Source organism: Parus major, chromosome Z (genome assembly GCF_001522545.3).
Source record: "Parus major isolate Abel chromosome Z, Parus_major1.1, whole genome shotgun sequence".
Taxonomy (NCBI): Eukaryota; Metazoa; Chordata; class Aves; order Passeriformes; family Paridae; genus Parus; species Parus major.
Genome location: NC_031799.1, coordinates 376,659 through 387,836, shown reverse-complemented (window position 1 = coordinate 387,836; position 11,178 = coordinate 376,659). Strand labels below are relative to the sequence as shown.

Genomic DNA, 11,178 nt, shown 5'->3' with positions numbered 1-11,178 from the left:
TAGGTAATTACAGCGTGTTAGTTAATTGCAGATAATCGTGGCATCGTTTCCACGTTGGAAAGAACCTCCCTGAGGTTCCTGATGACCACTGAGTCCAGCTTGTCCCCAGCCAGAGCCCTGAGTGGCACGTCCGGGCCTTCCTCAGACACCTCCAGGGATGGGGATTCCAACACCTCCCTGGGCAGTTCCAAGGCCTGACCACCCTTTCCATGGGGAAATTCCTGCTGATGTCCACCCTGACCCTGCCCTGGCGCAGCTGAGATCTATAAACCTCCTCAAGGGGGTTGTGAAGGGTCGCATCCCTGAATTTAAAGTTCTGTAAATTTTTTAGAAGTAAAAAATGTTATCCTGTGAAGACTCACATTTATCATTTAAAATAATCTCTCAACTACTCTCCCTACATAACTCCAATGATTCAATAAATCCATAGATCAGTGAACATGCAAGGTTGTCTTTATAAAGAGCTGAGGGTTTTGCTGTATTTTCTCCCTTTGCCATTGACTTCCCTCATCTAGATCTTATTTAAGGCCAAGGGAAGGGATTGTGCCCCTGTGCCCCTGTGCTGAGGTGAGACCCCACCTGCAGAGCTGCCCCAGCCCTGGGCAACACCAGCACAAGGACGTGGAGCTGCTGGAGCCAGCCCAGAGGAGGCCACGCAGCTGCTGCCAGGGCTGGAGCCCCTCTGCTCTGGAGCCAGGCTGGGAGAGCTGGGGCTGCTCCCCTGCACAAGAGAAGGCTCCAGGGAGAGCTGAGAGCCCCTGGCAGGGCCTAAAGGGGCTCCAGGAGAGCTGCCCAGGGACTGGGGACAAGGCCTGCAGGGACAGCACCCAGGCAATGGCTTCCCAGTGCCAGAGGGCAGGCCCAGCTGGGATATTGGGAAGGAATTGCTGGCTGGGAGGGTGGGCAGGCCCTGGCACAGGGTGCCCAGAGCAGCTGGGGCTGCCCCTGGATCCCTGCAGTGTCCAAGGCCAGGCTGGACAGGGCTTGCAGCAGCCTGGGACACTGGAAGCTGTCCCTGCCATGGCAGGGGTGGCACTGGATGATCTTTAAGGTCCCTTCCAACCCAAACCATTCTGGGTTTCTGTGATTTATGCACATGCACAAAGGGTGGCATTTCCTCCTTTTCTCCGCTCATTTACAATGATTCTCAAGGCTGTAACATTCCACATGCAATTCCACAGCTGCCAATTTTTCAGCATCTCTGTTAGAGATATTAGAGATAGATGTTATAACTTCTAAACCTACCAGTGTTATAAGTAAAAGTGATTCTCCTTATTTCTGTTTATAAACTACTCAGAAATATTCCTGTTGGATTGAAGTAAGTAATGAAAGGGTTTATTTTTTGCATTCCCATTTTTGACCAAGAGCCACAATTTCTTCAAAAGTGTTTATTTCACAAATTTTTTTTATCCCCAGCTGAATATTACAGTGACTATTACAAGCATTTTCTTATAAACAAAGGTGTAGTTTACAGATTTGTTCAAAATGGAAAAATATTTTATAAGCAGTAGTATTTCATCTACAGTATTCACTCATGTATATCATTCAACTTTGACAGCAGCTATACTTTCTGCTCATTAAGGTAATGACACTTCACACCACAAAAAAAAATAAAAATATCCCCAAAGATTTCAATATAGTAGCACTTTTTTAGCATATTTTTTTTTTCTTCTAATTTCAAATTAATCTGAAAGTCTTTGTCCACTTGCATTCACACCTTGAAATAATTTGGATACTCATCAGGGTTATGTCTTCTGGATTGTTTTACTTAACATCTACCTTGAGAGAATTTCTTTCAGAAAAAAAAAAGTATCCATTTATGACTGTAATATATATGTGAATCAATAAAGTTTGAGGAAAAAGCTTCATTGAAGTTCATACAATTCATTTTAATTAGGTTCTATTTATCTGCAATAATAAAATGCTAATTTTTCAGTTAATGGTCTGAAAGAGTAAGTTTGCACAATTTTATTCATTTACTATTAAAAATGGAGAAAAACAACCATTGTTTTCAAGTGCAGCTTTTTTCATTTGTACCTTTTGCAAATCACACAAATGAGGAGACGTGTCCTGCAAAGACTTCAGTGTTCAAGTTGCAGGGTGATGAAAAGCAGCCACTATGCTTATAACATGCCCACATTTTGGTACTGTTTTCACAAGCACGAAGAAATTCTTGTCAATCCAGTGGAATAAACTGCATGAGCAAAAAAATGTTTGTAATGTAGGATTGCAAAAATTCAGTCTTGAGGTCTAATGTTCTTTTTCTACAACTACAGCAGCTTTATCAGATAAGATAAACAACCTCAGCTACAAAATGCCAATCAAAAAAAAAAAAAAAAGAAGAAAAGGAACTTTCTGGTGAAAATGAAACATGGACATTGTCCTGGATGCTTCTTGTAGGTCAGCCAGCATATGCCTGAACTCATGTTTGAAGTGTTGGTTCTGTAATGCTGATGATTTGGGCATTTTGATGGTTTAACTTAATTTATTTTATTCCCAATAATGCTTTTCTGAGATATAAGCCATTGTTATTTGCAGAAATCACCGTGGGTCACTATTGTTTTTTCCCCAAGAACTTCAAAGTATTTTTGCAGACCTCCTCAATGTAAGATTTTATAAGTAGGCTTTTATATCCATAGACAACTTTTTCTATGACAGAATAATAAAAATATTTCACTGTTTTAATGCTTATTTCAGAGAAACAGTGGTTGAGCTAAACAGCTAAAGGCACAGAGTGGGAAAATGCTAAACTTAATAATCAATATCTAAAAATAAAGACAGATCTGGAGAAGAACCAGCTTTCTCTAAGCCATGCTTTGTGTTCATTTTGCTTTTTAAATAAAGAAGTGTAAATGTAAGGAAAGAAGGCATGCTTGAGCATAGCAATTTACTAAATAAGCATTTAAATACAAATTTTAAAAACTGCTAACAGAAAAGGTAATATATATTAAAGATATTTCATACAGAGTTCTCTTTCAGATGGATCTCACTGGATGAACTACATGATCACAGATCAAGACATTAAATCCCAGTTCCTATCTACACATACTAAGAGTTTTTAAGAAAGAGCATATAAATTACGATCCTGAAAGTGCCAATGAAGGACCATTATCCCCTAGAAGACCATTAAGCACATTTTACAATGGTAATCAGTAACAAAGTCACTGCAGAAGAGGATTCTGCAGCAACCTGTCACTTAGTCTGAGTGATAAGCATATGTTTAATCAACGCATTGGGAATTGTACTCCAAATAATTTACATCAGAAAGAGGTAGAGACCTGAACTGCCTGAAACTGCTGACCTAACGTGAATCCTGAGCAACAGCTCTCTGTTTAAATCATCTTACAGAAAGGCTGAATCCTGCTTTGAATTATTTATTCTTAAACCATGGCGAGTGTTGGAGCGTAGAGAGAAGGGAGAGACAACAACTAAAAAAAGTCAGAGCACTGCAAAGACATTCATTGTGAAAAGAGGTAGGTGAAAATAAATAAAGATCTTGCAGGTGAGTGGGTGGCTGGGCTTGCTGGGCATGGACAGCAGACTGGTGGCATTACCCTCATTGTGTAGCAAGGGGAGATGAAGGCACTACTGAAGACAAGGCAGAGGTGAGAGCTCAAGGACTGTAGTTTGGAGCTAGTCCTGGCTCTATACAAGCAAAACATCTATCATTAGATGGATGGGTTATGGTTAACGGGAAAAAAATTAATTTTTAGCCTGAAGTCTCTCCTTCAGTGGTAACAGTTGCTCTAAACTATAGTCTCAGTTTGAAAGAAGGTATTTACCCACTGGCATTAACTGATATAATTCTGCACAGCACTCAACAGTTTCTTTTAAAATGTGCTTTTTCAGATAGTAATATACATATATGGTACATACAGGACTACTGCAGTTAGTATATACACCAATTATATACATGATGTCTAAATCACAACATGCTCCTTGCCTAGAAAGGAAACTGCAGCAGACAGGAATTAGTGTATCTTCAAGAAACTTCACATTCTACTTTCAACCTCTGAGCAGACAGCCTACCTGGTCATAAATCTGCTGTTTGGATTTACACCAGCTAGAAAGAGTCAGATGGAGAGAATGGATTTTCTTTGAAAACTCTTAGTCATGATGGAGCTGTGGACCACAGAAGGAACCACAAAAGCAGGTGAGTTAAGATTGATTTAAACAAGACTTGTGGAAAGGGCAGAATGCTGGCAGCCACACATCCTGATTGCAGTTTGGCATGTCCTGCTATGGCAGAAGCATCCCCATGCTGAGCAGTCGTAGAGCAGCACTGACCCTTGGGAACCCACCTCCTCCCCTGCTCAGCAGTCACCGAGAACGCAGCGTGTGCTGGCAAGGACAAAATTAAAACCAGTGGCTGGTCTCCTTCAACATCTCTGTGGTGAGGTCAGAGGGTTGGTTTGGTTTAGTCTGTTAAGCCTGATTAAAAAAAAAAAAACAACCAAAAAACTAACAGAATCTGAATTGAAAGCAATTATTCATTTAAGTTGGTTGTAGACAAAGAGTTTGGGTTCGCTCTTAAAGAAATGGCTTACATTATTTTGACTTGCACTACTAATGGCTTATATCACTAACATACCACCTGACATTTTCTTTTCTTTTTGGTGTTAGAACATTTCATCTCTTTTAGAACTTTTTTAGTTTTTAAAATATTCTTCATTTATCCAAGCTCTGTATTTGCACGATTCTTAACATTTCAGATGGCTACTGAACTGAATGGAGTTTTTCCATGGACAGCTACAGCTAGGATTAACCCACTGAACATAGGTAGGGCTGGATGATTAAACTTAGCAGGATCCTTAGCAGGACCTATGCATGGGATTCTGATAATGGCCATTTGAGAGGTCCAAGAACCATGACAGCCACTGGATGAAAGTGTTTGACACTTGAAAGCACAAGGAAAGCCAAGTAGGGATCAGAGTGATGCTATACTAGAAGCAGAAGGCTTAAGGCAGTCCTTTGCATCATGATTATTTCACTAGGACAAAACCTTTGCTAAGGTAAATTTGGTAATGTACGAAAGTCCAATGGAACAAAGTCCTGCCAATTTAGTTAAATTTCCATGAAGCAGATGCACTGAATGTACTTAGGAGGAGCAACAGCATTTCTCAAACATACAAGTTGTGAGAAATTCCCCACCAGTGGGAACAAGAAACATCCCAGCCCTGATACATTTATGGTGTGATAAATATATACCTGGAATTTACCTTTCCAATTCACTATTGTGAATGTTGTTACTAACAAGACCTGAAGGCAGAACTGCATGTTCTGTTATTCACACACACAAGACCACCTGCTACTAGACAAATTACACATCCTTCAAGGCAGTACAGGTGTCTCAGATTCTGTTTTTGTCACAGACACCTAAGAAGATTAAAATAAGCTGTCTCCCACTTCCATCCCTTTTGTTAGTGACTTTTGGAGATGATTGTGGGCTTTGAACTATGTCAACATAAAATCAAGCAGTAAAAAATAAATCTATTTTCAAGTATCCTGATTTCTGAGCTGCAAATTACCAAAAGAAAATCACATACAGACCAGTGTCTTTTTTAGTGTACACTTTAGCTTCCATTTGTTACTGAGTACTGGTTCTTCCATAAGCCTGTTTGGTCCATATTCAAAGACTTCTTGAATTCTTTTTATTATTTTTTCTTTCATTGCTGGAAGTCTCTGGGTGTGAGAGTTGAGCTTAATTCTACTTTCTTCAGACTTTATTGAGAAAATCCAAGTTGAGGGAAGCAGGGAGATGAATGGAGTCCATGGTGATGGCAGATGGGTTGAATGGGAACAGAACTGGGAACATGTGCTTGAAGTCTAACAGCAGATGTGGAGGGTCATTCCGTTCTTGCAACTGCTTCTGTTGGGTGTGGGAGAAGAAAACAAATTTAGCATCAGTTGTTCCCTTTTCTTGTTGTGCTTAACACCATCAAAGGTTTGAGAATGTGCATCATTTTATAGATACTGCAGAAAACAGTGAGAACTATTTTGTTTTCTTCTGCAGCCACTTTCCTTCTGAGCAAGTATTTACAGGAATAGACTGTAGGAAAGACGGCTTCAGGAGACCCTGGTTACATTTTCTAGACGACCACAAAGAAAGATACAGGACCTGGAAACAAGATGACTCCCCTGGCACAGCAAAACCAGGACTACATGATAGCAGCAGACCACCTTTGATTCAGCTGCTCAACCATGGTGATATGTTCTGGGGGTAGCTGAACACGTGCCTGTCCTTTTCCTCCCTACTCCTTGTGAGCATTAAAAGGTTTTTGGTTTTCATCTGTTTATTTTTCCTTTAGCTGCCAATTTCTACCTCCTATCTCAGAAGAAACTCCATTTCACCAACATTTTGTTGACTCCTGCAACCTTAATCCTTTGTCGTGTTGCTACTGAAGAGCTGACTTATCTGAGATGGGGATTTGGGTGCTTATTGCCCTCTGTGATTAACAGCCTGGTTATCCCTGCAACTGTGTGTTTTGTGTGTGCACACACTGAGCACTGAATGCAGGACAACCTGCAGCAGCATGCCTTTTATAAAATGCCCGAGTTAGCAGTGATTTAATACAGATGTCACTAGAACTACAGAGATGTCATTTGTGCTTGCCTCCAATTGACAGCCCTTTAAATTTACCTGTATGTTTCGTATGAATGCTACTGTCACACGTTCTTCAAACTCATTCACAGGAGTGTAGAGATTAAGTATCTTTACAATCTGTTGAAAACAAAACACAGTTGCAGTCATGAGAAGCCAAACTTTTCCAGAACACAAAGCACTACCAGCAGTTTGTCATGATATGGCCACAAGAAGTCTGCCAAAACAAAAATCACTTATGGGGACATTCGTTAGCTGGCAACAGACTTGGACAACAGATTTATACAGGGACTCCACTTGGTTGGCAACATGGTGAGCTGGATGACTTCTGATGTCACCTCTACAATTCTTCTCTTGATGCTCCCTCACTCCTGCTCCTCCCCTCAGCTTTTCTCAAAAGCTCATGTTCAGGACAGGGTGATGATGCAGATACATTAGAAAGGGTCTCCGAGAACCTCTGAAAATCAGCTCACACCTCTCACTTCTCCCTTCCTACAATATTACCAAATTAAGGACAGGCAACCCAGCAGTAAAAAACCCAAAGTCCAAGGTCATATCCAGCCAGCCTAGGTTGGCACTTCTCAACCTCCTGCCCCAAATGGGAATCCTAGGTGGGCATCCTGCGGACACAGACAGTTTAAGACCCGGGGAGAGACAACAGGCAAGTCTAAAATGCCAAGAATCTGATTTACACAACAAACTCCTCAGGGCTGGGTTTCATCTTTGCACATTTCTGGGGCTCCAGTGCCATCAGTGGCACTGTAAGAGAAGAGACCACCTCTGAGAGGGGCCAAGATGTAACATCAGTCCTGTAAAGCACAAGCTGTTCCCACTGAAGGAATTGCACACTGAGGCTGGGCACTGAAGAGCTGGAAGCACGAGACCATCCTTTCCCAGTCCTTAATTACGCTGTGCTGTAACCCCCTGCCCTGCTCCCTACCTGCTGGGTCGTGAGTGACGTGCACAAGGAGCAGATGGCCTCGGCATCCTCTGAGGTTTTCTTTTTCAGCTGCAGGAGCTGTGCTGCCTGAATCAAGGGCTCCAAAGTTTGCGCTGCTCCACTCTGCTGCAGATTCTTCCCACGCAGCCATTCCTCCAGCTGGCTTATGTTAAACCTGGACAAGCAACAGGGAGAAGATGTGAGCTGAGAGATAAGAAGTAGCATCTTCAAAACTCCTCTTTGGGGCTCAAGTTATGTAGCAGTGCTGTTGTACGTGGGTTTTGGTGATGAATATTTGTGATAACACGTGGCAAGAGACAATCAGACAAAAGCTTAATACTCAACAACTCAGAGTAGAATTTATACTCTACAAATAGATGAACCATGTAACAGTCAAACAAGACAAGGGAGGTGCTTTTCTACAGCATTCAGACTCCTTCAAATTTAAACAATTAAAATTAAGCTTTTAACCAGCTTTTAAATGCTAACAAGATCCTGCAAGGTACCCAGATACCTTTGAGAACATCCACATAGAAAATGCTTTTGCTGTGCCCACTGTCCAGCTCAGGGGGAACGCACAAAGATCCACTGCGGGAAGGGGAGAGGGTAGCAAAAGGAAGATTTAACTAATTTGCACTGAGAAGTGCACTTTATTTTCCTATTTTCCACCAACTTAGAACATTAACAAAACTTCCCAAAGCAGGCACAGCCCTGCCCCAAGCCCCAGCCCCACCTCAGCTGCATGCCCGTGCTCCATGAGCAGACATCCTTCCTCAGCAGGAGGTTGTTCAGGGCGATGGCGTTGATCATGTAGTAGAGCTGCTTGAACACCTGCTGGATGATCTCTGGGTCCAGGCCTTGTTCACACATGATGCTGTGGAATGTGTTCAACTGGCGAATCATTTCATCCAAGCTGTAGGAGTTGCCACTTCCTGCCGCACTGGAGGAGTACTTCCTGTAGCCCATCGGCTTGACACTGGAAAGCCCTTGGATACTCTCATTTTCCAACACAGCAGACACTGAAAAGAGGGGAGAAAATGGGATAAATAGCCTGCATCCATCTGTCATTAGAGAATGAAGATCTGATCCCTGCGTGGATGAACATGTGTCAGTCTTGGTGATGCAATGCCATGGATGCTGCAACAACTGAGAGCAGGACAGATCCATGAATGGCTGGTTTACTCTGATGATACAAAATAGTTAAAAAACACACAAATATCCTAGAATTATGCAAGAGTTTGGTTGGGAAAAGACCTTAAAAGCCATTTAGGTCCAACACCTCTGCCATGGGCAGGGACACCTTCTACTATCCCAGGTTGCTCCAAGCCCTGTCCAGCCTGGCCTGGGACACTTTCAGGGATGGGGCATTCCTCAGATGAATCCTCAGGGATTTGGCTGAAGAGGTAACTCTTCTCATATCTTCTCTCACCCTTGAAAAACAAGGTCTTTATGAGTATTTTTCCTCTTTTCAATGCTCTCCTCCCTTATAATGTACATTTCCATCCATAAAAAGATTAGCCACAAACCTGGTCTGGAGGGGAAAGCAGACCCACCAGCACAACCTCACCTCTTCCACTGCCTCCCCAACAGAAATTAAAGAGGTATCTTCTGGAGTGGGAGGAAAAACCCACATCCCTATTAGCCTCTATTATGGGGGAAGATAAAAACTCTCCTGGATCATGCTGACACTGTGCAAAGGTCTGAAAAACAGTCAGAGCAGATGATCTGGGCCAAAACCCACCCTGCTAAAGGGCAGCTGTGTGCTCACCAATCATGGGCTGCAGGATGCCCTCTGCAATGTTGATGAGCTGCTGGTAGATCTGGATGGAGAGGTGGCCCAGCACCTGGCGGTACTCGGTCAGGTCGAAGTTCTTCAGGCAGTGCTCATTCTGCTTCGCTGTGTTTTGGGTCATGAGACCCTGAACAGGAAATGAAAACACCCAGGCTCATTATCCCACCCACTGACCATCAAAATCACTGCATTAAAGCCCCCCTGTACCCTTACAGTACAATATACCAAAATATGTTACCAAAGTACATTATAGAAAGGATCAAAACTCATAAATCACCTTTGATTTACCCAGGCATTGAAAATTCATGCCCATTCATAAATTATTACTAGAGGACTACCTTTTGAAGAAAATAATTAAACTACCTGTTTTTTATTTTATCCATAGCAAGGATCTGCATGTTTGTATTAACTGCAACATACAGGATAAGCAAATGACATTTCAGGCCCTCTGAAACAACTTTTTTAGCTATGTGCTTATCCCTTTGAGTTCCAACTGTTTATGGGAAACAAAATATTTTAAAATTAAGATTCTAGAAAACTGGGGGAAAAAAACCCCAAAAACTGCACGTTACATGCTTTGACAACATTTTAAATCGTTCTGAAATTCATAAACCTCCCCAAATAACTGAAATTGTTGCCTGCCTTTTGCTGATACAGCTGATCTCTGATCCTGCTGATTTGGCTGCTGTAAACCCTCAGTTCTGGGCTCAGATATTAATACCAGTTTTAGTGGCAGCATCCAATGAGATGTTCTAATTAAGAGATTAACAGATCCTTTAATTGCCTGTTCATATGATCTTATTTAGTGTGAAAATGAGAACTATGAAACTGTCTTTGTTGGTTGCTGACTAGAAAAATGCAAAAATATAACATGTACCAATTTGAGTTGATTTCATAATTTCCCCATTTTCCTAAATAATTGAACAGCATCATGTTTTTCACATGACAGGACTGCATGTAGGTTGGGATTTTCTTTTAAACCTTTTCTTAAAAATAGGCTGGATTTAAAACTAAAGGTAACACTATCTTGAAAACTGCTCAGAAGTATTTCTCCCCTCTATACTTTGCACCAAATTGCCAATGGAATTTGCAAACAGCTGGTTCATTTAACACAGGAAATCATAGCAAACAATGTAAAATTTAAGACTGTGTTTTAATCCAGCCGGTTTTCAGGGATTTGCTTTAAATGCAGTATTATTATCCAGACAGAAGAGGGCAAACAAGAGCACAACTGCTAGTAAGTCTTCTTTAAAATATTTTAAATATAACTTCTAATTTTAAATCTTTGAAATCCAGTGCTGAGGTTTTACACAGGAATCATTATCTTTTGAGTAACCCGAATAGTTAATTTTATGATTTTTTTTCCTTACGGTTTGAATGCTCAATATATCTAACAAAAATCAAGACTAAAATAAAAAAAAAAGAAAACATATTTGGGTCTGTTGTAAATTTTAATGTGCAGAGTACATTGCTATAAGAATGGCAGTGTGTAATGATCTAGAACTGTGGTAATCCCATTTTTCTAAAAGGAAACAGCTTTAATAAAACTTATTCCAAGCTATAAAATATTGTTTAATAAAAAGCTGTAGGACCAACTAAAACCAGGAGAACAGCCTTCAAAATGTCCCACCAGAAAGAACATAGAGAGGCTGGGAGAGCTGGGGCTGCTCCCCTGCACAAGAGAAGGCTCCAGGGAGAGCTGAGAGCCCCTGGCAGGGCCTAAAGGGGCTCCAGGAGAGCTGCCCAGGGACTGGGGACAAGGCCTGCAGGGACAGCACCCAGGCAATGGCTTCCCAGTGCCAGAGGGCAGGCCCAGCTGGGATATTGGGAAGGAATTGCTGGCTG

At 41.7% G+C, this 11,178-nt stretch overlaps 1 protein-coding gene across 4 annotated transcripts in view; it reads right to left on the bottom strand.

Moving 5' to 3' along the window:
- Window positions 1–1,366: 1,366 nt before the first annotated feature.
- The window catches only part of MYO5B (myosin VB), a 142,689-nt gene continuing 132,877 nt past the window's right edge, over window positions 1,367–11,178 (bottom strand). For all 4 annotated transcript variants that reach the window (XM_033520533.1, XM_015615102.2, XM_033520534.1 and 1 more), the window contains 5 exons: window positions 9,310–9,460; window positions 8,275–8,560; window positions 7,542–7,716; window positions 6,641–6,721; window positions 1,367–5,869 (listed from right to left, as the gene is read on the bottom strand). In XM_033520533.1, the coding sequence (XP_033376424.1) occupies window positions 5,717–5,869; window positions 6,641–6,721; window positions 7,542–7,716; window positions 8,275–8,560; window positions 9,310–9,460 (846 nt within the window). In that variant the 3' untranslated portion in view covers window positions 1,367–5,716. The remainder of the gene's footprint in view (window positions 5,870–6,640; window positions 6,722–7,541; window positions 7,717–8,274; window positions 8,561–9,309; window positions 9,461–11,178) is intronic.